Source organism: Eumetopias jubatus, unplaced genomic scaffold (assembly GCF_037043125.1).
Source record: "Eumetopias jubatus isolate StellerSeaLion01/CBP00866 unplaced genomic scaffold, mEumJub1_p1.0 scaffold_4, whole genome shotgun sequence".
Taxonomy (NCBI): Eukaryota; Metazoa; Chordata; class Mammalia; order Carnivora; family Otariidae; genus Eumetopias; species Eumetopias jubatus.
The window spans coordinates 65,898,065-65,925,408 of NW_028274810.1; the positions used below are offsets into that span (position 1 = coordinate 65,898,065).

General features: G+C 36.2%; 1 protein-coding gene across 5 annotated transcripts in view; it reads right to left on the bottom strand.

Annotated features, from left to right (window-relative positions):
• The window catches only part of OSBPL9 (oxysterol binding protein like 9), a 176,250-nt gene that overhangs the window by 38,605 nt on the left and 110,301 nt on the right, over positions 1 to 27,344 (bottom strand). For all 5 annotated transcript variants that reach the window (XM_028106812.2, XM_028106811.2, XM_028106813.2 and 2 more), the window contains 4 exons: positions 15,738 to 15,833; positions 14,356 to 14,403; positions 5,902 to 5,931; positions 5,004 to 5,054 (listed from right to left, as the gene is read on the bottom strand). In XM_028106812.2, coding sequence (XP_027962613.2) covers positions 5,004 to 5,054; positions 5,902 to 5,931; positions 14,356 to 14,403; positions 15,738 to 15,833 — 225 coding nt within the window. The remainder of the gene's footprint in view (positions 1 to 5,003; positions 5,055 to 5,901; positions 5,932 to 14,355; positions 14,404 to 15,737; positions 15,834 to 27,344) is intronic.

The following is a 27,344-nucleotide window of genomic DNA, read 5'->3' on the forward strand; positions in this document are numbered from 1 at the left end:
GAGAAGGATATGACGTGCCACTGCTGGCTTTGCAGATGGAGGGAGTCTGTGCAAGGACCAGAGAGAGGCCTTCAATGGCTCACACGAAGTTTTAGCCAACAACTAGCAAGGAAATGGGGACCTTGGTCCTACAACAAAGATCTGAATTCTGCTAACAACCTGAATGCACCTGGAAGTGGATTCTTTCCCAGAGCCTCCAGACAGTTCAACCTCTCTAGAACCTTAATTTGGGCCTTGTGATATCCTTAAGCATAGAATCCAGCCCAGTCACTTTAGAGTCTGATCTATAGAACTGTGAGCTTATAAAGGCGTGCTGTTGTAAGCCACTTAAAAAAAAAAAAAAAAGGAGAATCACAAATGCTGGTAAGGATGTGGAGAAAATGGAATTGTAACACACTGTGAGAATGTAAAATGGTGTAGGTGCTTTGAAAAGTAGTTTAGCAGTTTCTAAAAAAGACAAAGAGTTACTGTATGACCCTGTTAATGCCACTTCCATGCATAAGTTAAAAGAAATGGAAACATACCTCCACACAAAACCATTGTAATGCACACATTCATTGCGGCATTATTCCTAACAGCCAAAAAAAAAAAAAAAAAAAGGAAACAACGCAAATGTTCATCAACTGATGAATAAACAAAATGTGGTATACCCATTCAAAAGACTATTCTTCAGAAATGAAAAGGAATTAAGTCCTGATACATGCTACAATATGAATGAGCCTTGAAAACATTATGCTAAGTGAAAGAAGCCAGTCACAAAAGACCACATACTGTGGGATCCTAATTACATGAAATGTCCAGAATAGGCAAATCTAGAAACAGAACAGTGGATGCCAGGGATTGGAGGAAGAACAGGGGCAACAGTAGCAAGGGAAAGATGAATAGGGAATGACTGCTTAATAGATACAATATTTCTTCTTGTGGTGATAAAAATGTACTATAATTTGATTATAGTGATGACTGTACAACTTTGTAAATATACCAAAAACCACTGAAATGTACACTTTAAATGAGTGAATTTTATGATATGTAAATTAGTATCAATAAACCTGTTTTATTAAAAGTCTAATGAGAAATTTAAAAACACTTATGAAAACAAAAACTCTTATGAAGGAAAATGTTCTGGGGAGAGAACCTACAATCCAAAGACAACTTAAATATACAATCTACTTTGAAAGGATAACCTAGACCTGTACTGTCCAGTTTGGGAGCTACTAGTCACATGTGGCTATTAAGCACTTGAAATGTGGCTGGTTCAAAGTGTAAAATACACCCAAGATACTGAAAACTTAGTTAAAAAAAAAAAAAAAGACAATGAAGTTTCTCATTAATGAATTTTTACGTTGCTTATGTTGAAATGATTTTGGATATACTGGGTTAAATAAAATACATTATTAATTTCACTTGCTTATTTGAGTTGTGGCATATAGGTCTTATCACCTAATTTTGATAAGGAACTGGTCAAGTCCTCAGATGTAGGGGCCTCCCAGATTATTTCTGCTCTATTCCATCTCCCCCACCTTCCTCTGCAGTTTCTCATGAAACGCCAACTGTCTCTATCTATGGTATAAAGAATGAAGTCTTCTGAACTAACAGAACTTACCTGAAAATCCTACTAACCAAGTGATGCCCAAACTTTGCTACATATTACAACCACCTGGGAGTTTAAAATCCCAAAGCCCAGGTGACAACCCATAGCAATTTACCACACAATATCTGGGAGTGGGAGCCAGGCATAAGACTTGTTAAAGATCCTTAGGTGATTCCAGTGAGTAGCAAAGTTTGGGAACCAAGGCATTAATCATTTAGACAGGAGGGGAACTTCTGGTAGTGAATCAAAATTAAAGAATCAAAACTGGAAGGGGTTTAAAATCCTATCTATAACATGCTGCCTCTAAGAAGCTAATATTAAATTACTCCAAACTACAAAGATATCAAATTCGCCATCTTCTTATATCCCTTTGGGGTCTCAGGTGGCAATCTCTCAAAGTAGCTGATTTCAATATTTTATTAACCTGTCAATGAAGAATAATCCTCCAAAATGACTAATAATTTATATTCCCCTTAGTATTAGAAGTTCTGCCATGTTTACCAACAGCAGAACAGAGAGATGGCTAAATAAAAAAATCATAAAGTGGAAACACTAAACTATTGAAAGTTATGTATTAGAAACATCCATTCAAAATTTACAATTATCAGGTCCCTACCATGTGGCAGGCAACTGTTCTAGACACTGAGGATACAGTGGTGTTATAGAGTGAATATTTGTGTGTCTCCACCCACCACCGCCAAATTCAAAAGAAGCCCTAACCCTAAGATGGCTAGGAGATGGGGCCTCTAATGAAGTAAATTATGGTTTAATAAGGTCCTAAAGATGGAGCCCTGACCTAGTACGTGTCCTTATATCAGAGAGCTCTTCTCACCTTCTCCCTACTGTCCCTGTCCCTTCCATCTCCTCCTCCCCACTCCCTCCCTCTTTTCTCTCTCTGTTCTTTGTGCACATACCAACGAAAGGCCACATGAGGACATACTGAGAAGGTGGCTGTCTACAAGTTAAAAAGGGTCCTCACAGGAAACCAAATTGGTAGGAACCTTGATCTTGAACTTCTAGCTTCCAAAACTGCGAGAAAATAAATTTCTTTTGTTTACGCCACCCAGTCTGTGGTGGTTTGTTGGGGCAGCCCAAGCAGACTAATACAATGGCAAATAAGACAAAGTCCTTAAGGAGATTATAAACCAGGTGCTAGAGAGACAATAAACAAGATATCGTGTAATTCTAGCTAGTGATGCAAGCCATGAAGAAAAAAACACAAATGAGAGATTAGAGATTATTTTAGATAGAGTGGTCAGGAAGGTCTCTTCAAAGAGATTTCATGTGGGCAGAAATCTGAATAAAGTGAGGGGGTGAGTCCTGGAAATCTGGGGTAAGTTCCTTCTAGGCAGCGGGGAAAGCAAATACAAATCTCTGAAGCAGAAAAAGTCTGGCCTGTCTGTGAAAAAGAGAACAAGCCAGTATTGTTGGAGTAGTGTGATCAAGTGAGGGTTGATGAGGTGAGAGAGTAGTGATGGTTCAAGTGATGTAAGTTATTGTAAATAGTTTAGATTGCGTTCCAAAGGAGATGGGAAACCATTTAGTGGGATTTGAGCAGGTGAGTGAAATGGTATGATTTACATTTAAAGATACACACAAAGTTCATATAGAGTACATATATAATTTAAGGGATAGTATTTGAACATAAAAGTCTTAATAAAACTTCCTTCTGGAAAAAATTAAAAAGCCAAACTCCATTTACTTAATCTATGTTACCTGTTCTGAAGGACCTTGAAATGTAAGTCTATCAAGCTGGGCTAAGATAAACAGAGAGGTAGGAGGTATAGACTAAAGAGCAGAAACTTCTAGGGGCGCCTGGCTGGCTCAGTCGGTGGAGCACATGGCTCTTGATATCAGGGTTGTGAGTTCGAGCCCCCATGTTGGGTGTAGAGATTACTTCAAAAATAAAAAAAATCTTAAAAAAAATAGTAGAAACTTCTAAAAAGGAGTATTAGTAATTTGAATTCTAACTCATTCCAAAGGTAGAACACCAAAAATACTCTTGATGGGTAGCTAAAAGGTGAGCTCCTGAAAGAGGCTTGTTGCCTTGTTTTACAACTATCTAAAGTCTTAAATGATTTGTAGAGGTTATCCAAACCAGTCTAAACACTACCAGCTCTTCTACTTCCTCAATCTTCCAGAGAAGGCAGTGTGAATCCCTAAAATACCTACCTATTCACATCGAGCAAGGTGTAGTTTACTGGTTATCCATACACTGTAGAGGCTTTTGGGTAACAGTAGGTGACCAAACCACCCATAAAATTTCTCAGTCAAGAAGAACAAAAACCTTACCATCTCTTTTACGCCTCCAACCCTATCCTCCCTTTAGAATATATTCTGATCCACAAAAGTAGATGAAAAATTTAGACACACAAACACAGGAAATGAGGCATAGTGGGAAAACAAACAAAACACCTAGAAAGTGAACACAAGCCCTTAAGTTCTGACACTTTAATATATTGAATCTAGCCTCAAAAGAAAATGACATTGCCCTCCTTTAACTTATATGCCGAATATCCTTCCTATCTAAGCACAAATAGACTGTCCTATATAACTGTATCATTAACAATACTAGGTAAAAAGTGACCATTATCAGGCAAATACATGCAACTGAATAAGTAAAATAGACCAGTAATTAAAAATCCATGCAAACATCACTCCCAATAGTGGCTACTGAATTGCCTGCTAGCCACTGGCTAGAAATACAGAGGTACAGTCAGTAGAAATACAGAGGTACAGTCAGTAGAAATATAGGGGGGGAATTTTAATTCTTCTTTTCAAACACTAAAATGCTTATTTCTCAAAATACCAAGCAATCAAACTGACATTTAAGTTGAATACACCAAAATTTTTCAGAAAAGCAGGCACAATAACCATGAAATTTTTACCGTACCACAATAATTCAAAATACATATTATTGCATGAATAAGAATAGCAATTTAAAGTAGCGGTTCACTAATGTAGTTTAGTAACAGAAAAAAACTACAACAAAATTAAATATATATATATCTTTATTATATTCCTTATTATGGATGAGAAAAAGAACTCTTGCTAAAATTTAATTCCTTTTCTCCTAAGAAAAACTTTTCTGTGAAAGGTTTTGCAAGATATGTCCTTGCTCCAAGCAGTGATAATGGATAAAAAGGAAGGAAGGGGTGAGTCATTCAAACAATTCTCCCCTCTTTCCCAGTCACTGTATCAGAAATTACCTTCTCAAAAAAAGGCACATGCTGCTAAGGTTAATATCTAAATACACTGAACCTAGTTGTTCAATAGTACCAGGAACCCCATAATACAACTTATTGGAGGAAGGTACATATTTCACAACCAAGTTTCCTGGCTGTTAAAGAGAAATGCCATTATAATTTTTACATCTCATTAAATGAAAGTAATCAAAGTAAAATTTACTTACTTTAGCAATCTGCAGCAACACAATGCAGTGTTTAATTGATTCTACCATGCTCTATAAAAACAGAACACTGATTTTAGGATCTTGCACCAAATAAAATGGTCGTGACATTAAAGCTTAAAATATAAAAATAAAAATAAAAAAATAAAAATCAGTTCAGATGTACAGGATTTAAGTCTATACTACACAAGAAATACCCTCTCTGGATTCCAGTGGGTTCTAATATACTGACAGTGTTAGATGAAGTTATCATAAGCAATTCTATCATTAAAGAATGCCAAAAAATTGTTAATTTGTACTGAATAACATTCTAAATGGTTTTTCAACACTTCAAACAGAAAAAGATGTGAGTCTGATTAATTTCCAAATTCTTAGATCAATAGCAGACAATCCCAGTGTAAATTTCTAAAATATCTAATTCAAGACTTTTAAGGAATTATGAGGAGTAAAGAATCCTATCACAATATGGTGAACCCAGAATATTACTACTTTGCCTGTTTTTAAAACTGCTCTTGTCAAAATACAAATCTTATTAGTAGCCTATTATATAATGTGAGAAGGCCAGTACATCAGAAAACATGAATCACAATATATTTTAATTATAAAAAAGAGACATTGTGCATGGATGGTATCTTTTAACCAAGGATCTTAAGACAGATAAGATCAGAAACAGGTAAAATGGTACACGAAGTGATTTTTAATTAGAAGGATTATTCAAGTCCCTTTATATCCTTTAGAAAATAATAAAATTCTTAAACACCCTTGTAAAAATTTATAAAAATTAAAATCTCAACTGCTCTTAATAGAGCAATTTATTAATTTAAGCAACAGCTTAAAATAGAAATGACATTTTAAAGCACTTTCTAATGCAAAGCCAGAGTTTACCAAACATATAACTTACATTTGTTGTCTCTTTGAGAGTTTCAATTTTCTGTGAAAAATGGTAAGTTTAAACAAATAATCAGAAGCACAAAGAAGTATCATTGCTGTTTTTTACTAGTCATTTAAAGAATTTTACCAAAATGTACTCTTTACTCTAAGTGAGTGCAGGCAACTGGGAAGGGAGTACTTTCTGTTATACTTTTTAAAACTTAAACATTTAAATAAAAAATTCATTTTATGGATTATGTCCTCAAATAAGATTCATATGATTCAAGATTTCTAAGAATAACACAAAACATTATTCCTTATATGAAAAAAGCTGTCTTTTTTATAGACTGTGATTTTATTTTTTTATTAAAAATATTTTTATTAACATATAATGCATATTTGTTTCAGGAGTACAGGTCTGTGATTCATCAGTCTTACATATTCACAGCACTCACCATAGCACATACCCTCCCCAATGTCCATCACCTAGCCACCCATTCCTCCCACCGCCCTCCACTTCAGTAACCCTCAGTTTGTTTCCTGAGATTAAGAGTCTCTTATGGTTTGTCTCCCTCTCTGGTTTCATCTTATTTCATTTTTCCCTCCCTTCCCCTATGATCCTCTGTCTTGTTTCTCAAATTTCTCGTATCAGTAAGATCATACAATACTTGTCTTTCTCTGACTGACTTACTTCGCTTAGCATAATAACACTCTAGTTCCATCCACGTCATTGCAAATGGCAAATTTCATATTTTTTTGATGGCTGCATAATATCCATTGTGTGTGTGTTGTGTGTGTGTATACACACACACAACACACACACACCACATCTTCTTTATCCATTCATCTGTTGATGGACATCTTGGCTCTTTCCATAGTTTGGCTACTGTGGACACTGATGCTATAAACACTGGGGTACACGTGCCCCTTCAGATCATTACATTTGTATCTTTGGGGTAAATACCCAGTAGTAGGGTCGTAGGGTAGCTCTATTTTCAACTTTTTGAGGAACCTCCACACTGTTTTCCAGAGTGGCTGCACCAGCTTGCATTCCCACCAACACTGTAGGAGGGTTCCCATTTCTCCACATCCTCACCAACATCTGTCGTTTCCTGACTTGTTAATTGTAGCCATTCTGACTGCTGTGAGGTGGTATCTCATTGTGCTTTTGATTTGTATTTCCCTGATGCCGAGGGATGTTGAGCATTTTTTCATGTGTCTGTTGGCCATTTGGATGTCTTCTTTGCAGAAATGTCTGTTCATGTCTTCTGCCCATTTCTTGATGGGATTATTTGTTCTTTGGGTGTTGAGTTTGATAAATTCTTTATAGATTTTGGATACTAGCCATTTATCTGATATGTCATTTGCAAATATCTTCTCCCATTCTGTAGTTCTTTTGGATTTGTTGGCTGTTTCCTTTGCTGTGCAAAAGCTTTTTATCCTGAGGAAATCCCAATAGTTCATTTTTGCCTTTGTTCCCCTTGCCTTTGGAGGCGTGTCTTGAAAGAAGTTGCTATGGCTGATGTCGAAGAGGTTACTTCCTATATTCTCCTCTAGGATTTTGATGGATTCCTGTCTCACATTTAGGTATTTCATCCATTTTGAGTCTATTGTGTATGGTGTAAGGAAATGGTCCAGTTTCACTCTTCTGCATGTGACTGTCCAGTTTTCCCAACACCATTTGTTGAAGAGACTTTTTTCCATTGGATATTCTTTCCTGCTTTGTTGAAGATTAGTTGGTGATAAGAGTTGAGGGTCCATTTCTGGGCTCTCTATTCTGTTCCACTGATCTATGTGTCTGTTTTTGTGCCAGTACCATACTGTCTTGATGATGACGGCTTTGTACTAGAGCTTGAAGTCCGGCATTGTGATGCCACCAGTTTTGATTTTCTTTTTCAACATTCCTCTGGCTATTCAGGGTCTTTTCTGGTTCCATACAAATTATAGGATTATTTGTTCCAGCTCTGTGAAAAAAGTTGATGGTATTTTGATAGGGATTGCACTGAATGTGTAGATTGCTCTAAGTAGCTTAGATATTTTAACAATATTTGTTCTTCCAATCCACAAGCATGGAACATTTTTCCATTTCTTTGTGTCTTCCCCAATTTCTTTCATGAGTGTTTTATGGTTTTCTGAGGACAGATCCTTTGCCTCTTTGGTCAGGTTTATTCTTAGGTATGTTATGGTTTTGGGTGCAGTTATAAATGGGATCAACTCCTTAATTTCTCTTTCCTCTGTCTCAATGTTAGTGTATAGACATGCAACTGAATTCTGTGCATTGATTTTATATCCTGCCACGTTGCTGGATTCCTGTATGAGTTCTAGCAATCTTTGGCTGGAGTCTTTTGGGTTTTCTACATAGAGTATCATATCATATGCAGGAGTGAAAGTCTGTTTTCTTCTTTGCCAAATCAGATGGCTTTTCTTTCTGTTGTCTGATTGCTGAGGCTGGGACTTCTAGTACTATGTTGAATAGCAGTGGTGATAGTGGACATCCCTCCCGTGTTCCTGATCTTAGGGGAAAAGCTCTCAGTTTTTCCCCATTGAGAATGGTACTTGCTGTGGGTTTTTCATAGATGGCTTTTATGATATAGAGGTATGTACCCTCTGTCCCTACACTGTGAAGTTTTAATCAAGAAAGATGCTGTACTTTGTTAAATGCTTTTCCTGCATCTATTGAGAGGATCATATGGTTCTTGTTCTTACTTTTATTAATGTATCACACTGATTGATCTGCAGATATTGAAACCAACCTTGCAGCCCAGGAATAAATCCCACTTGGTTGTGGTGAAGAATCCTTTTAATGTACTGCTGGATCCTGTTGGCTAGTATTTTGGTGAGAATTTTTGCATCCATGTTCATCAGGGATATTGGTCTGTAATTCTTTTTGATGGGGTCTTTGGTTTTGGGATCAATGTAATGCTGGCCTCATAAAATGAGTTTGGAAGTTTTCCTTCCATTTCTATTTCTTGGAACAGTTTCAGAAGAATAGGTATTAATTTTTCTTTAAATGTTTGGTAGAATTCCCCTGGGAAGCCATCTGGCCCTGGGCTCTTGTTTGTTGGGAGATTTTTGATGACTGCTTCAATTTCCTTACTGGTTATGGGTATGTTCAGGTTTTCTATTTCCTCCTGGTTCAGTTTTGGTAGTTTATACATCTCTAGGAATGCACCCATTTCTTCCAATTTATCTCATTTGGTGGCATATAGTTGCTCATAGTATGTTCTTATAATTTTATTTCTTTGGTGTTGGTTGTGCTATCTCCTCTTTCATTCATGATTTTATTTATTTGGGTCATTTCTCTTTTCTTTTTGATAAGTCTGGCCAGGGGTTTATCAATCTTATTAAATCTTTCAAAGAACCATCTCCTAGTTTCGTTGATCTGTTCTACTGTTCTTTTGGTTTCTATTTCATTGATTTCTGCTCTGATCTTTATTATTTCTCTTCTCCTGCTGGGTTTAGGCTTTATTTGCTGTTCTTTCTCCAGCTCCGTTAGATGGAGGGTTAGGTTGTATATTTGAGATCTTTCTTGTTTCTTGAGAAAGCCTTGTATTGCTATATACTTTCCTCTTAGGACCGCCTTTGCTGCATCCCAAAGATTTTGAACAGTTGTGTTTTCATTTTCACTGGTTTCCATGAAGTTTTAAAATTCTTCTCTAATTTCCTGGTTGACCCATTCATTCTTTAGTAGGATGCCCTTTAGCCTCCGTGTATTTGAGTTCTTTCCGACTTTCCTCTTATGATTGAGTTTAAGTTTCAAAGCATCATGGTCAGAAAATATGCAGGGAATGACCCCAAACTTTTGGTACCGGTTGAGACCTGATTTGTGACCCTGGATGTGATCTGTTCTGGAGAATGTTCCATGGGCACTAGAGAAGAATGTGTATTCTGTGCTTTGGGATGGAATATTCTGAGTATCTGTAAAGTCCATCTGGTCCAGTGTGTCATTTAAAGCCTTTATTTCCTTGTTCATCTTTTGCTTACATGATCTGTCCATTTCAGTGAGGGGAATGTTAAAGTCTCCTACTCTTATTGTATTATTGTCGATGTGTTTTTTTGTTATTAATTGGCTTATATAAGTGGCTGCTCCCATGTTAGGGGCACAGATATTGACAATTATTAGATCTTCTTGTTGGACAGACCCTTTAAGTATGATGTAGTGTCCTTCCTCATGTCTTATTATAGTCTTTGGTTTAAAATCTAATTTGTGTGATATGGGACTGCCACCTCAGCTTTCTTTTGGTGTCCATTAACATGGTAAATGGTTTTCCACCCCCCCACTTTCAATATGGAGGTGTCTTTGGGTCTAAGATGAGTCTCTTGCAGACAGCATATTGATGGGTCTTGTTTTTTTATCCAATCGGATACCCTGTGTCTTCTGATTGGGGCATTTAGTCCATTTACATTCAGGGTAACTACTGAAAGATATGAATTTAGTGCCACTGTATTGCCTGTAAGGTGCTGTTACTGTATATCGTCTCTGTGCCTTTCTGGTCTATGCTCCTTTTAGGCTCTCTCTTTGCTTAGAGGACCCCTTTCAATATTTCTTGTAGGGCTGGTTTGGTGTTCACAAATTCTTTTAGTTTTTGTTTGTCCTGGAAGGTTTTCAGCTCTCCTTCTATTTTCAATGACAGCCTAGCTGGATACAGTATTCTTGGCTGCATATTTTTCTTGTTTAGTGCTCTGAATATATCATGCCAGTCCCTTCTGGCCTGCCAGGTCTCTGTGGATAAGTCTGCTGCCAATCTAATGTTTCTACCGTTGTAGGTTACAGACTTCTTGTCTACAGCTGCTTTCAGGATTTTCTTTTTGTCTCTGAGAATTGTGAGTTTTACTATTAGATCCTGGGGTGTTGATCTATTTTTATTGATTTTGAGGGGGGTTCTCTGTGCCTCCTGGATTTTGATGCCTGTTTCCTTCCCCAAATTAGGGAAGTTCTCCGCTATAATTTGCTCCAATATACCTTCTGCCCCTCTTTCTTCTTCCGGGATCCCAATTATCCTAATGTTTCGCTTTATTGTATCGCTTATCTCTTGAATTCTCCCCTTGTGATCCAGTAGTTGTTTCTCTCTCTTTTTCTCAGCTTCTTTATTCTCCATCATTTCGTCTTCTATATCACTAATTCTCTCTTCTGCCTCATTTATCCTAGCAGTTACAGCCTCCATTTTTGGTTGCACCTCATTAATAGCCTTTCTGATTTCAACTTGGGTTAGATTTTAGTTCTTTTATTTCTCCAGAAAGGGATTCTCTAGTATCTTCTATGCTTTTTTCAAGCCCAGTTAGTATCTTTATAATCGTTATTCTGAACTGTAGTTCCAACATCTTACTAATGTCTCTATTGATCTGGTCCCTGGCAGTCGGTACTGCCTTGTTCTTTTTTTTGAGGTGAGTTTTTCCATCTTGTCATTTTGTCCAGAGAATAGATGAATGAGAGAACAAAATGCTAAAAGGGTAAGAACGACCCCAGAAAAATATATACTAAACAAATCAGAAGAAACCCGAAACTAGGGGGAAAACAAAGAGGAAAATAAAAAGAATATGATCGGGTTGGTGAATAGAACAGAGCCACACACTAGATTTTGGGTGTATTTTGGTCTGTTACAAAAACTGCCTCCCAAAATTTAATAGAAAAACTTTATATATATATATAAAACACAAAAATAAGGGTAAATACGATGAAAGGAAGAAACATGACTGTAAAGATGAAAATTAAAAAAGATTTTAAAAAAGCCATCGATAAGTTGGTTGAAAAAAGAATGAAAAAAATTAAAAAAAAAAAGAATGTGATCAGGTGGGAGACTAGGACAACGTCATACACTAGATTTAGGGTATATTTTAGTCTGTTAGAAGACACTGCATCCCAAAATTTTAAAGAGAGAACAACTTATATATACACAAAAAATAAGGTTAAATACAATGAAGGGATAGATTGTAAAAATGAAAGTTAAAAAAGATTTTAAAATAGGAATTGATAAGATATTGGTTGAAAAAGATGAAAAATTCAACTAAAAAAATAGAAATAGAAAAAATAAAGAAAATTAAAAAATTTAAAGCTGAAAGACTAAAACATCATGGGGAAAAAAGCCATGAATTCTATGTGCTGTATTCCTCTAGCGCTTGAGTTTTGCAGTTCTCATTGATCAGTAAACTTGGTCTTGGCTGGATGTTCTTGCTGATCTTCTGGGGAGGGGCCATTGCAATGATTCTCAAATGTCTTTGCCCAAGGTGGAATTGTACCGCCCTTGCCAGAGACCAGGCTAAGTAATCTGCTTGGGTTTGCTCTCGGTAGCTTTTGTTCTCTGAAAGTTTTCTGTACAGCTTCGGATGACGAGTGTGAAAATGGCGGCCTCCCAATCTCTGGTCCTGGAGGAGCCGAGAGCTTGGGGCCCCACTCCTCAGTGAGCCCTCATAGAAAAGCAGTCAATCACTCCCATCTCCCTGGTCTCTGGCCGCACTCTGGGCTCACCTGGCCCGTGACCAAGCATCTCCCCATTTGGAGTCTCCCTAGGGCAGGAAGGGGAGTCTCCCCGGATCTGCTGCTTGTTGGGTCCCTGCTCAAAGAGCAATGGCCCGACTGTGCTGTGGATCACAGTTTATGGCAACCCCAAGCTGAGAGCCCATTCCTTGGCTCCGTCTTTGCAGCCCGCTTCCCCGCTCCAATACCTGGGAGCTCTGTCACACTCAGGCACCCCCGGTCTTTCTGTGACCCCAGGGTCCTGAGACCACACTGTCCCAGCGAGGGTTCCACTCCCCACTTAGCCACTGGAGCAACGTCCCTCAGCAGAGCAGACTTCTAAAAGCTCCAATTTTGTGCTCCACTGCTCTCTCACTTGCTGGTAGCCGGCTGATGGAGGCTCCCTCTCTATCTTCCCACCTCGGATTCACTTCTCTGCACGTCCTACCTTCCAGAAAGTGGTCACTTTTCTGTTCATAGAATTGCTGCTATTCTTTTCTTCAATCTCCTGTTGAGTTTGTAGGTGTTCTGAATGGTTTGATAACTATCTAGCTGAATTCCTGGGACCAGACGAAACTTAGGTCTCCTACTCCTCTGCCATCTTGCTCCTAGACTATGTGATTTTAAAACACTTGTTCTGCACAGGGATCCGAAGGGGCACATGCACCCCAATGTTTATAGCAGCAATGTCCACAATAGCCAACATTTGGGAAGAGCCCAGATGTCCATCAATAGATGAATGGATAAAGAAGTGGTACATATATACAATGGAATTATTACTCAGTCCTATCAAAAAGAATGAAATCTTGCCATTTGCAATGACGTGGATGGAGCTATAGTGTATTATACTAAGCAAAATAAGTCAGAGAAAAGACAAATATCTTATGATTTCACTCATGTGGAATTTAAGAAACAAAACTGATGAACATAAGGGAAGGGAAGGAAAAATAAGATGGAAACAGAGAAGGAGACAAACCATTAAGAGACTTTTAACTATAGGAAACAAACTGCGGGTTGCTGGAGGAGAGATGGGTAACTGGGTGATGGGCATTAAGGAGGGCACTTGATGTAATGAGCACTGGGTGTTATATGCAATATGTTAAATATATATGTATATAAATATATATATGTTAAATTCTACCTCAGAAACTAATGATGCACTATACGCTAATTAAATTGAATTTAAATAAATAACACTTGTTTTAGAATCACCTTAAACTTTGCCTAGTTGTTTAAAAATGACATGGGACCAAATTCCAAAACTAAGAATGGAAGGGGAGTTAAACATGAATTACTACAGGTACTATTGCCAAGTGTAAAAGAGTCAAATGCAAAGCTATGGTCAAAAGAAATGCAAAAAAAGAAATGATACTGCATCAGGAAATCTAATCAAGGAGGAAAAATGTTAACTGGAAAAAAGAAAACTATTCAAACTACAAAGTAATTAGAAATTCAAGGGTGGGGGGGCAGTAGCGGAACTATAATTAAAGCAACACTCAGGGGCACTTGGCTGGCTCAGTCAGTAGAGCATGCAACTCTTGATCTCAGGGTTGTGAGCTCAAGCCCCAAGCTGGGTATAGAGATGGCTTAAAAATAAAATCTTAAAAAAAAAAAAAAAAAAGCAACACTAGTTTTGTTTCCTCATCTTTGGCTTCTTGTTTAATTCAGCAAATTCTTGCCAATTGGTTTATTAATATCTGAAGTATCTGAAGTGACCACATACCAATTTAATAAAATAACTTTCTAGCTTCAACATTAAAAACCTCAAGAAGAAAGAACTTACTCCTAGGAAGGTGTTACTTACAAAAAAGGAGTATTAAAAATTTTGTACATTACCCTTTTGTTTAATTGTGAAACCATAAGAGAAATTGACCAGAAAACTCCCCCATGAATTCTATATGGCAGTACTATCATAAACAGTCAGTAGTACTATTACAGTAGCCCAAACACTGAAGTCCTTCTGTTATTTTTTCTCTAAAAGGCTCTTGGTTTTAAAATGGTTTAAGGCAAAATAATGACAATAGAACTTACCTTTCTCTGTTCGTCATCTCTGCAGTTTTGAAGTTTGTCATCAAAAAGCTACAGGATTAAAAAGAAAATGATTATAGTATCAAGCCATTTTGCTATATTGTATACATTTACTAAACACAGAAAAGCAAACTTTAGTTCTTAAATAAATTTCTTCCAGGGATGATTTATATGTATTTTTAAGATAACATATATTTTTTCAAGGGACTATATCAAGTCCAATTCTACTGAATTATTTTATTTATTTTTAAAGATTTTATTTATTTATTTATTTGACAGAGAGAGAGACAGCAAGAGCAGGAACACAAGCAGAGGGAGTGGGAGAGGGAGAAGTAGGCTTCCCGCTGAGCAGGGAGCCCAATGCAAGGCTCGATCCCAGAACCCTGGGATCATGACCTGAGCCGAAGGCAGATGCTTAACGACTGAGCCACCCAGGCGCCCCTCTACTGAATTATTTTAAACAGTCAAGATCAATTACTCTGGTAAAATTACAAGCAAAAGAAAACAGATGACTTTTAAGAACTTAAAATATCAACTGAAACCTAAGTTTTTTCTGCTTTGTCATTCACGTTTATTAATACTCCATTTGCTGCTTCCCAGGACTTTTGCTTGTAATTAATTTTAAAGTAGGAATTGAAGGAGACGATTTCAGTAATGATAAATGAAGTAGAGAAATCACCTCTCCCAACGCCCCCCTCCCCAAAATGGAAAAAATCAAGGCCTCAGAAATTGAACCACATTAAAATTTACCAGTTTCTCAGAATTTTAAAACAGAATATGAATCTAATCTTATTTTCTTCTAATTATGTCTAGATATTTTTTTTAAAAGATTTTATTTATTTATTTGACAGAGAGAGAGAGCACAAGCAGGGGGGACCAGTAGAGGGAGAGGGAGAAGCGGGGCTGGACCAAAGGCAGACGCTTAACCATCTGAGCCACCCAGGCGCCCCTAGATATTTACTTTTTTAATGACCAAAAAAGTACATTATATACACACTATCAATATAATCAAAGGCAAAGATCTCTGAGTAAGTCATCCAGATCTTTTAATAAGTCAGCTTTAAAAATTGCTGAAGAACTGGGCGCCTGGGTGGCTCAGTTGGTTAAGCGACTGCCTTCGGCTCAGGTCATGATCCTGGAGTCCTGGGATCGAGTCCCGCATCAGGCTCCCTGCTCGGCAGGGAGTCTGCCTCTCCCTCTGACCCTCTTCTCTCTCTCTCTCATTCTCTCTCTCAAATAAATAAATAAAATCTTAAAAAAAAAAAAATAAAAATTGCTGAAGAACCATTTAAGGGTTGCAAATTAACATCCGCTAAGTTTTTACACTCAAAATCAAGCTTGGTAACATTTACTACTTTATACCATCCAGTAAATGAATGCTGTACCTTTAATTGTTCTATCAAGATTTGTAGGTAAGCATCAGCCTCTGTAAGTTTCTTATCGAAGTCTTGGACACTAGGAACAAATCCTGAATCCAAACCCTAGAGAAAAAGAAAATTTGTAATAAATCTACCAATACCCAGGCAATATTTAACAGTACAGAAGATATTTCATCCTTCATACATGACATTTCAATTTTAAAGTAAAAATAGTACTTTTATATAAATAAAAGGTATATTAAAACTATCTAAATTCTTCAAGAATCATGATACATCAATCTCCCTCATGAACTTCTAGCTCTGTTCCCTTACCAAATATGCACTGCTACTTAAATCAGGATTGACCTTGCTCTTCAATCACTTTCTTCTCTCCCCCAAAATGACCTCCAGGGCAACAGTAATTTAGCTGAAGGGCCTAGATTACCTCCTATTTTACCCCCACTTTTTGTTTGATTCCTCCAGTCCTTTAATCTTAACTTCATACTCTGTTTAGTTCTCCCATTCCCTAACCCACCCCATTACCTCTGATGCTTTCTCCTCCACCCTTATTAAAAGAAGAACCTCAAAATTCTCACCTCTTCTAAGAGGGCCCTCTCTTTAAGTGAAAGTGACAACATTTGCCTTAATCAAGTTCGCTACTCACATTCACCTTTGGCATGAACACTACACTCTGGACAGGGTGTAAATGTTTATTTAGGGGGTCCACTTATTTCTCAGTTTAACAGTCCAGCATTTTCATGTCCTACTTTTTGTACACTAAAAATTTTAAACTTCAATAGAATGGGATTCCTGTGTTTTAACTTTACTCAAAAGAAACTTGACTTCTTAATCATATCTGAAAAACACATCAATCCTGGGTATAAAAGACAAAAAGTTGGAGACTGAACAAGACTACCAGCTTGCCATATTTGCAAGCCCAAATGTCATGCAATTAAACAGAAATAAAGTAAGGCTCATGAACCACTAACATCACAATCCCAACCCAACCACAAAATTCTCTACTGAATGGGTAAAATACAGTTCAACATACCATACTTGATCTTCACTTGTTGGCCAAAACATGCTGATCATTTTCACATTCCCCATTTTAGTAAATGGAGGCCAGAGTTCATTGTATATTACACCAATACCTCATCTTTGCACAATATTTTATTAATAAAGCACTTTTACAGCCACTATCTCAAACACCAGATTGAGACCGTATAGTATTATAGAAAACAACAATGGGTTGACAAGCCTGGTTTCTAATTGCAGCTCAGCCACTGACAAGATACTGTGTCTAAGCTGCTGTTTTCTTACCTGCCAAGTATAGTCATCTTCCTCATACTATTATTAATGTGGCAGCTAGTACCTCTACTAAAGACTACAATTACTAACACTATCAATTACTACTATTACTATTTATTGTTGCTCTTGCCAAACTAAAATTCAAATTCTGAATCAGAACAGAAACAAACAAACAAAAAAAACCACCCTAAGTTATATTAGACCATGGGAAAATCAACTTATCTTGTAATGCATTTTCCTTTTCAAATTCAAAAGCAATAAAACGGCCTTTTTTTTTCACATACATGTAAAGAAACTACTTGAAATGAGTATTAAAAAAATCCCTTCCCAATGAGATGTCATGATAAAAACAAAGTTGAAGAAAAATCATTAACAATATATGTGATAAAACTGTGGTTAAACATCTTCATTTTTAAAGCCAACCCAAAAAAAACTTTCTATTAAGAACATTTACTACATAAAGTATGATAATAAAAGATGTGGAAAAGGAAGAATAAATCCATTACATTTTGGAGATACTATAGTACTGTATTATGAAAGAAGGGAGTGATTTCCTTCCATATTACTGTACCACAGAAAAAAAATCAGAACACCTTGGCTTAGTTTTTGTTTTGTTTCACATAGCAATATAACATAATTATTAATTCAACTACAAGATCCAGTTAAAATCCATAAAATATTGTTGTGCTTGCTAAATATCAAAAAGTTCAATGGCATATTAATAAATGAATGAGGTGAAGCATCTAAATAACAAAAAGTGATTTTTAAGAATTTTCCCTTTTGAATCCATTTAGAACTACCACTGTAAAAATCTAACATATCTTTTTGAACAAATCTCTGATTAAAAATCCTCCAGTAAATAAATGGAAACAGATTTAAATTACCGAGATCTAAAACCCATCTAAATTAATGCTTAAAAAACAACCCTTTGATGTTGCTATAATCCTAGAACCTCACCCTGGCTCTTCTCAGACCTACCTCTAGATAGTCTTCCACAACATTCCTTTAACCTTAGAATAAACTCCACACATCATAACATCCAAGTCAAAGATCTACTCACCAAATCATTTGTTTATGTAATGTATAAGAGGCGGTTTATAACTAGAGTTATTAGCGTAAAATCCCAGAACTGGCCTAAACTCCCTGGTACAGTAATCCATACATCTTTGGTGTACTTAAAAAGAAAATCTCCATATATAGTTGCCCCAACTGCAATCAATAAAATAATATGCACATATTTATCAATAACATGGACAACTGAGATTAAACTGTTTCCTCAACTCTTGTAAGAATAATGCACACAAGAAGAAAATACAAGTTTTTGCTACATATTATGACTTACAGTACACAGAAACAAAGCCATCTAGTCCAACCTCCCCCTCAAAGTGACTTTTACAATGTTTTTGAAAGTCTTCTAGTCTTCACTTGAGTATCTCAACAGACAAGGGACTCATTACCTCCTAATATATACTATTTCATAAAAATTCCCTTGAAGTAGTAACTGTTCCTCTTTCTATTTAACATTTACAATATAAAACCCTACACTTACTCATGTCCTTTTTAATGGAGTTTTGCTTTAAAACAAATCATCAGAATATAGTCCTTTACACCATTTTGAGAATGGTCTTCCTTTGAAAAGAACTCGGAACAGAGAAGATCCTTTAAGACAGGGTGTGACTTCATACTTCTAACAGGAACATCTTGTAGAAGAAGCAGGTTGGGAGTTAAGCAGATACACATTCTCTGTGCCACTCATTCAACACTATAACCCCCAGGGCTAGTTCAGTCTTGAATAAATGTAGGTGGCACTGACTGCTGTGTCTGACAAGTGCTGATGCGGTGATCCTGATCTGGTCTTCCCATGACCCCTCCCCTAGCCTGGAGTTCTCTAGCCTTTCTGTTTTCTTCCTCCTCCCCTTTGTCTACTCCCTCACTCCCTTCTTCCTGTCTTTCTTTCCTTCTTTTTTGTCCATGTCCTTTGTGGACACTTTGTGAGTGGTTATGCTGCCCTACTGGCAGTCAGAACCAAAGAGGTTGCTGCTCCCTAATTTACTATATTGATGAGCCATATTTCTCACTTGATGACTTCTGTGTCATTTAAAGTTTAAGTTAAACACAACTATTACAGAGAAATAAAGGTAAATGGTCTGCGGTATAAAAGAAGTTAAACTAGAACAGAAATTAAACCCAATCTATAAATTAGATAAATCCATAAAAGTAGCAATCTATGTAAAGAAAAAAAACCATTTATGTGGCAAATATACTAAAACAAAATAGTCTCTAGTCTTCAAGAATATTTGCTAATAAAGAAAGCTACAGTACATTTTTAAAGTCAAAGAGAGTAACACGATTCTACATCAGCCAGGACCTATGCATCCAGTTCAAAATATATAGAGAGAGAAACATCTGACCCAACTTCAAAAATAGTATCTAGACTGGCAGAAATGAATATCAAACTACCTCAAAGCTGTATATAAGTACCTCCTACTATCTTTCTAATATTTATACTGAATAGCATCACTTCTCAGAAGGCACTTCAAAGCTAACAAATGTCAGCAAAATTAAATGAATTCCTATTAATAACTTTAGTTAGGACATTAAACACTATTTATACGTACATATAACCAAATGCTTCACCTCTATTTAAAAAAAAAAGTATTGCAAGGATGTCCTTAAAACTGTCTGAAAAACGTATGAACTGTAGCTGCTTTGTAGAGGTACTTTTTTAGTACAACAGTACTAAAGGCAGTTTTTGAGGCAGGGAATAAGAGCTTTTAAGTAATTCCTGGTGACAGAGGAAGAGTAATGAACAGTGGAGGTTAAGGTGGTAAAAGGTGGTTTAAGGTCTTGTTGAGGTCAGAATCAGGAAATAAAGTCATGAGTAATTTGAGGAACTGAGGAGAATAACAGAACAGGAAGGGCTATGGCTGAATAACAACATTGTAGAAAGAAATTAACAAATGAGTAATTATTTTCCTACCAAATCTTATTTTACAACAAAAATGTAAAGGACTAAGCACCCTATATTCAGTGTTTTCTTACATAGGAAAAAACAGTATATAATAAAAATATGTTGCAAAAGGAGAAAAGGAAAATAGAGAAATTAGTTCATGTAATTCTCACAGAAAAGTTCAGAACAACAAGAACGCAGGATAAGTTATCAGTAGAACCATAAAGGGGAGTAACAGCTTAAAAATTTAACAAAGGAAAACCCCTCCAAAACCCCCCCCAAAAACAAGCCTCCTAATGAAAAATAAACATGAATCCAGACAAAAGTAGGTGATTTTTAAAAATTAGCAAAACACATACCCTATAATTAAAATAATGAAAACTCTGCAGAAATGTCGTTTTGATTTAAATACAAGAGTATCTGGAAAGTTTATGTTCACAATTAGCAATTTGAGATGACATGCATCACAGATATGCTTTCATCCAATGAAAGAAGTATAGAGCATACTTACAATTGAATCACTTACAATTATTTTTGAAAATTCAAGAACTGGAGAGATACCAGAAGACTGGAAAAAAGCAAGTGTGGTACTGATCTTCCATAAAAGTAAGGAAAAGAGAGAATAGAAAGTTACTTTACCATGCTGTGAGTCTGACATCAATAATTAAGTAAAGGAATAATAAGAGAAAAATCTGTAACTATTCAGAGGAAAAGTAGGTACATGAGCAGCAAATGACAAGTTAAAAAAAAAACACATTATGCCAAACTTAATGGCTTTTCTGTTCCTTCGAAATTTGTCAGCAAATTAAGTTTTTTGAGAAATGATACCATTTGTCTCCTTACCAAATGACTTTTAAGTTGGTTTAATGATGAAAAAAGTATATTAAAGAAACCAGAAATATTACTGAGATCACGATTTTATGTGGAGTATACTATGTTATCTCCTGGAATTACTAAAAATTTGGAAACATTTATAATTTATAATCCCTATTGTCTCTGTGGTTTAACCACTTCAGCTAAAGGAAGAACTGGATTTAGAGATATAGGGAATTTCTCAGGGCAAGACTTTCTAGTTTTAATCCTAAAGAATACTCAACTATCAATTCATTTGGAGCGAAGATTATAAATTTGAAACTGTCAACAAAATTGAGCCCATTACTACATGCTTTCCTTCACTGTAACTTCCGGCTATTTTCCATTTAAGTCAATGTTCTGATAATCTAAGGCTCCAAATCAGGTTCTCTTTTATCAACATGGTAGCTACAGTTATTTTACCAGCACGCTAGGTACCCCAAGAATATCCTAAAAGGTAAGGTCTTTTTCTGTAGTTCTCTAAGTGAATAGTTCTAACACCATGGATTCACCATGGATGCACATTATATATTAAAAAAATTTTCAGAGTACTAGATCCTCTGCTAGACACTTAATTAGTTTTGTCATTTGATTATCACAAGACAGTAAGGTACACAGACATTAACCCTATTTTATAAGCATTTACTCAAATCATGAAGTGGGGGTTTTCCTTAATTGGGATTTCAACCTATTCCTTTGACTTCAATCCATTACACTTTTCTCTTAAATCACAATAATATCTGAAAAGAATTCATGGTATAAGAGCACTAAAATGTAATCTAAAAATGGCCTGAAGAAGGCTTGATGTAGTTAAAATGAGCACAGCTTTAAGGTCAGACTGATAGTTTTAAATCCTGAATCTGCAACTTCCTAACCCATATGATCTGGCCAAGCTACTTTCTCCATCCCCATTTTCTCATCTAGGGATGGGCATAATAAAAAACCATTCAAAGTTGTTGGATAGATGAAAGAACATGTGTAAAGTAACACAGGAGTAAGTCTTCTACTTCCTCTTCATAATTTGGAATCATAAATAACCAGAATTCACTACTGCATCTCCAGGCCCTAAAGCAGTGCCTAACATAAAGAGAGCACTCAATAACTGATGGATAAAACCAAAACTGATTAACCAGATAATACCATAAAACAATTTTGAGAGAGATCCATAATCAATTAAAGGATATAAGCATAAGTTAAATTGTATAACATTCCTTTAAAAAAGGAAAACAGTAACTTGATAAACTCTGAAGATAAATAGTAATAAAAAAAGGATGAGCAATACACCAACTCATAAAATAATAGTTCTAGGAAACAGATCAGAAAAAAATTCCATGTAAGATTTTCAGAAAAGGATTGGGTATTATGCCTGAATTATAAAAGGTAAATTGTACTGAATTATTACCTTGGTAACAAAGGGTCAACAATATAAAGCCTTTTTCCACCATAAACTGATTTTTGAAAGTATACCAGCTCTTCAAAAAACAGAATCACTTTTATCTTTAAATTTAAAAAAAATGGTTTATGCATAGTATGAAGTTTCTGTTTAAAAGCATACATATACCACAAATCTGAATTGCTCATATAGTCGGGAAAGAGAGTTACTTCGTTAAACAGGAATCAGGTACAGATATCTGTGTCAAAATTCATGAACTTAATCATAACTCTTAGCACAACTGCTTATTCTTCATGATCTCTTCATCTAATACTGACACTATTATGTAACCATTTGACTTACAGAAGAAAATACTAATATTGATTCCATAAAGCTATTTGGTTACTCAAACAGCTGCACAAAAAAGGTTTGGGATTTGCACCATTTTCCTCTATTTTTAAATCATTGATAGCTTGTCTTTCCAAAAGACAAAAAAAAAAACCTCAATTTACTCAATAAAGTCATATAAAAAGTCTTGTCAAAATCTAAATAAAACAAATAAAAACTGAAGTTTATGAATAGGATAACCATATACCCTAGTTTGTCTGGGGTCATCAATCTTTATGCCTATTGTCTCAGAAAATTAGCAGCCTCCCTCCCTCTCAAAAGTGCTCCAGTTTGGTTAATAAATTACATGGGCTCCTTCTCCATAAAGGATGTATCTAGCCTTTTAGAGATAAAAATGTCTAGAAGGCATGTACGATTGCCTCTGAAGTGTCAGAATGCAGGAAATAACTTAAAAAATTATTTTAAATGAAATGTAAGTTTACAGGCTCTGAATATAGAAAGCCAATTACAGAAATAAAGCTCCACCAGAATTCAATGAGTATTAACTGGGTGCTTACATTATGCTAGGTAAATGGACACATGAATAATATAGAAGTTACATTTTTTTAAAGTTATTTTATTTATACACACAACCTCCTCAAATAAAACACAAGAAGCAAAACCATGAAACACATCATATATTAATACTGGGGACTGGGATTGAGACAGGGACTCATAATTTTTACTTTATACATTCACTTGTCTGATTTTTAAAAGTATACATTTAATTCAAAAGCTTATGTAAAAATATTTGGAAACTGTGCAAGTTTATAAATATTTTTCAAAAGTTTTATAACTGTTTTAGCTTGCAAAATCAATCAGCTTTATTCTCTTAAAATTATCTACAAAAATCCTATGTCTTGAGAGTAAATCTGGCAATACAGCTGCTCAGGTACACCTTTCCAAGCAAAATGTAGCATAACAAATTTATAACATCATTTACAGACAAAAAGCACAAACTTGGAGAAAAAAAAAAGCACTAAAAAATTAGCAATCTACACTACACTGGAATAAACGCCAAGAAGAAAAATAGCCAGTAGAACGAAGAATACCTAATTTTTTTTCTACATCCTTCCTGCCAATACCATAATAATGACTCAACATTCGAGAAAGTAAACTCATAAAAAAAACATCTACATCACTCCCTCTAACAAAGCACTGTTTGACCATGTGGTGCTGGCTATCAGCCAAAGCTTTTCTTTTCACCCACTAGTTGGTCAGGCTACTGTACGTATCTTTCTTAAAAGTCATAGGTTAACTCATTCCAAGATCTATACAAGCTCTGAGTGGCTTACTAGTATGGGATGGAAAAAAATACATTCTTCCTCTCTCCAACTCCAGATTACTACCTATCATTCAGTTTAACAGCATTCTGGAAAGCAAAGAAGTCTCACTACTATTAAGGGTCCACCAAAAAGCAAAGTTTTAGGTAAATACTGGAGATTTGCTCTATGCATAACTAGGAGAAACTCATATTCTAACATGAATTCTTTAAGTATTTTAGTAGGTCAAGTTTTGAAATAACTGCAAAATTCTCTTACATAGCATAAAAGCTGTTAAAATTTTGATCATGAAATGTTTTAAAAAACAAAACTTGATACATTCCTCTGACAAACCTGGATCTCTCTGTACAGCAAAACATAACACACTGAAAATTAAACACCACCCAAGGGGAGCTAATTGATGAACTAGTCAGACCAACAGACAGTACTAAAAGGCTTAGACCTCACACAAACCAAACAAAATAGAACAAAAACAATGCTGAACTGAAAAGCATACATACTGTAATTGGTTTGACATTTATCCCTTCAAAATTATATACACCAAAAACAGTTTTTGTATATCTGATTTTAGCTGTCAGTGAACATTACACAGAAGGAACAGGTTCAGTTTTTGCTAAAGCTGTTAAAAGTGTAATATAGGGGCAACTGGGTGGCTCAGTCAGTTGAGCAATGGACTCTTGATTTCAGCTCAGGTCATGATCTCGGGGTTTGAGATAAAGTCGGGCTCTGCGCTGGGTGTAAAGCCTGCTTAAGGTTCTCTCTCCCACTCCCTCCCCCCAAAAGTGTAAGATAAAATTACCCTAACTTAGTTTAATTGTGGTCAGTAATCTATCAAGATGATTTAAAACAAGACTAGAATATATCAGGACAGGACTTAGTGTTGTTCTCAACTGTATCCCCAAGGCCAGTGCTTGGTTTGTAACAAGTGCTCCATGAAAATTTTGTAAATGAATGAATGAAGGAATTCTGAAATGTGCCTACCTGCTAGCATTTAAGCAATAAGTATTCAAAGAAATTATAATTGAGTATATTCATGAAAAAAGCATAAATAACTCATTTACTCTAAAGGATTTATTACAAGTATGGATGCTGACTTTTTTAATGCCAACTGAAAGTTTTTAAGTAGAAAAAGAAATTAAATAAAAGGTAAGACACTGTATTATGCAGGCAGTACAAGAAGTAAGACCAGGCAATGACAATTGACTTGTCCCAAAAAACTCATTCTTCTCATGAAAATCCTCTCACGAGCAGTTTTACACATGCAGGTATCACCTCAACTTTCAAAAGTCTGAGTTACCACTGTGCTTTTACAAAAGACCTTTATCAGTACCTGTTTTCACTAACCAAAAGAAATCTGAAGAGGATATCTGCTTTTATGAAAAAAAAAAAAAAAGGCAAAAAGCAAAAACAGCATTCAGCATTTGTTTTGCAGCAAGCTGTTAGAGGCCGTGAATACCCCAAGCAAGAGTGGCACAGCCAAGCTCCTTCTCTGGGAACTACACTCAGCATCTCACCCATAAGCTGCCACAGCTGTGAACTTTGTGAGCATTTGTGCTTTATCTCAATTTTTTGTGTATCCATTAGCAAGACATGTCCTAAGGTGTTAGAAAAGCCCAAGAGGTTATTTTTAGGGCCTGGGATTGCTCAAAAATCTTTCCATATAAATTAATGGTAATTGCTTCTTCACTTTATACCATTTTGACTTAGGAAAGGTTTCACAGGAACACTCTACTTTCCAATAGTAGGGGAAACCTGTACTGCTGCTCTGGGGTTGGAATTCAGTGTTACAATTATGATTTATTCACTGGGTATCTCTTTTGACTATTGCACTGTGATGGGTATTCTGGAGATGCCAAGATGAAGCAGCTATAGACTCTGCCCTAAGAGTTTCAAATATCTAAGAGAAGATAAACATCTATCTACAAATAACTGATTCAAGCATGGTAAAATAAGAGTTATAAGAAAAGTACTAAGAGAGCAGAGGGCAAAGTTGAGGGGATGAGAAGGGTTTCACAGAGGCAGCATTGTGAAGTACAAGATGTGGACACAGATGTGAGGGGAAAAGTATGACAGCAGTGGACAGAGCCTGGAAATAGCATAATGAAATGGAATATTTCAACTTCTCTTTAATGAAGTACCATAGAAATGAGGGCAGGGTTAGGTAAACTAACAAGGGATGCTGAGGTACCCAGGAAAAGGAACAGCAGGAAGCCTTCACCATCCCAAGGCTGAATGAACAAAGAAGGAAACTGTTACCAAGGACCAACTGGAGCTACTCAAAGGACACTCTAGTTATGGTGCATAGGCACTGCTAAAAACATATCAAAACAGAGGAGCAAGAGGAATAAATACCCCAAGAGTTCTCTCTTTTCTTCCTTCCATCTTCTGGCACTGCCTCCCATTAGCTAACCCCAACAAGAATCCAAAGGAGAAAGAACTTCAGGTGATGCAGGCTATAAATGTAAGCCTCCTGGAGCAAAGAGCAGAGAAGGGCAAAGAAGGAATCTGCAGGAAAATGGAGAATAACCAGAAAAGGCATACTCGCAGGCTAAGGGTTAGTATAAGCACAGAGAGAGGCTGGAAAGCAGAAGGAAGCCAAATGAGGAACAATATGCTCTGGGAAAAGATATTTTTTATATCCAGATACTGAATCTGAAAGGAAATAAAAATTAGTGGCTGAACTGGAAAAATTACTAAGTTTTGGGGAGCGAGGAGAGCAATGGATGGAGAGCAGCAGCAGGGTAGCACTCTGGTTCTCTCTAGAGTCAAAAGAGCAAGAATCACTGGGCTCTAATCCTAGTTATTGTAGTCTCTGTGTGACCTTGGGCAAGTCAGTTGGCTTCTCTGAGACTGTTCTCTCCACTATAAAAAGAGGTAGAGGTTAGGGGCGTCTGGGTGGCTCAGTCGGTTAAGTGTCTACCTTCAGCTCAGGTCATGATCCCAAAGTCCCGGGATTGAGCCCTGTGTCCTTGCATAGCAGGGAGTCTTCTTCTCCCCTCACCCTCAAATAAATAAATAAAATCTTAAAAAAAAAAAAAAGGTAGCGGTTGTATTAAAACTTTAAGATCCCTTCCAATTCTAGGAGTCTGTGAAGCCAGTATCTCCAGGTAAATAACCACATTCATCAGGTGAGTAAATACCTTACCATATTTGAAAAACCTGGGGTCCACTCCTTTAAAAAATTTTTTTTCCATTTAAATAAAGACAATAAGAACTTACAGGTTCCAACTGCAGCCAAGTCCTGCACAGTATGACAAAGAATGTTAAAACACAAGCAAACTATCATTTAGTGTCACCTTGAAACTGAGTGAGAAAGACCAATGCAACCAGATTTTAAAACATGTTTTGGAATACAGAGAATGCAAAGAACCAATCAAGTAAGTAGTAGAATAACTTGACTGAAGTGGCACATTTTGGAAAAAACAAAATGAGGTGCCTGGTCAATATAGCAAAGAAGTGAAGTTCTTAAAGGTGTCTCCAGA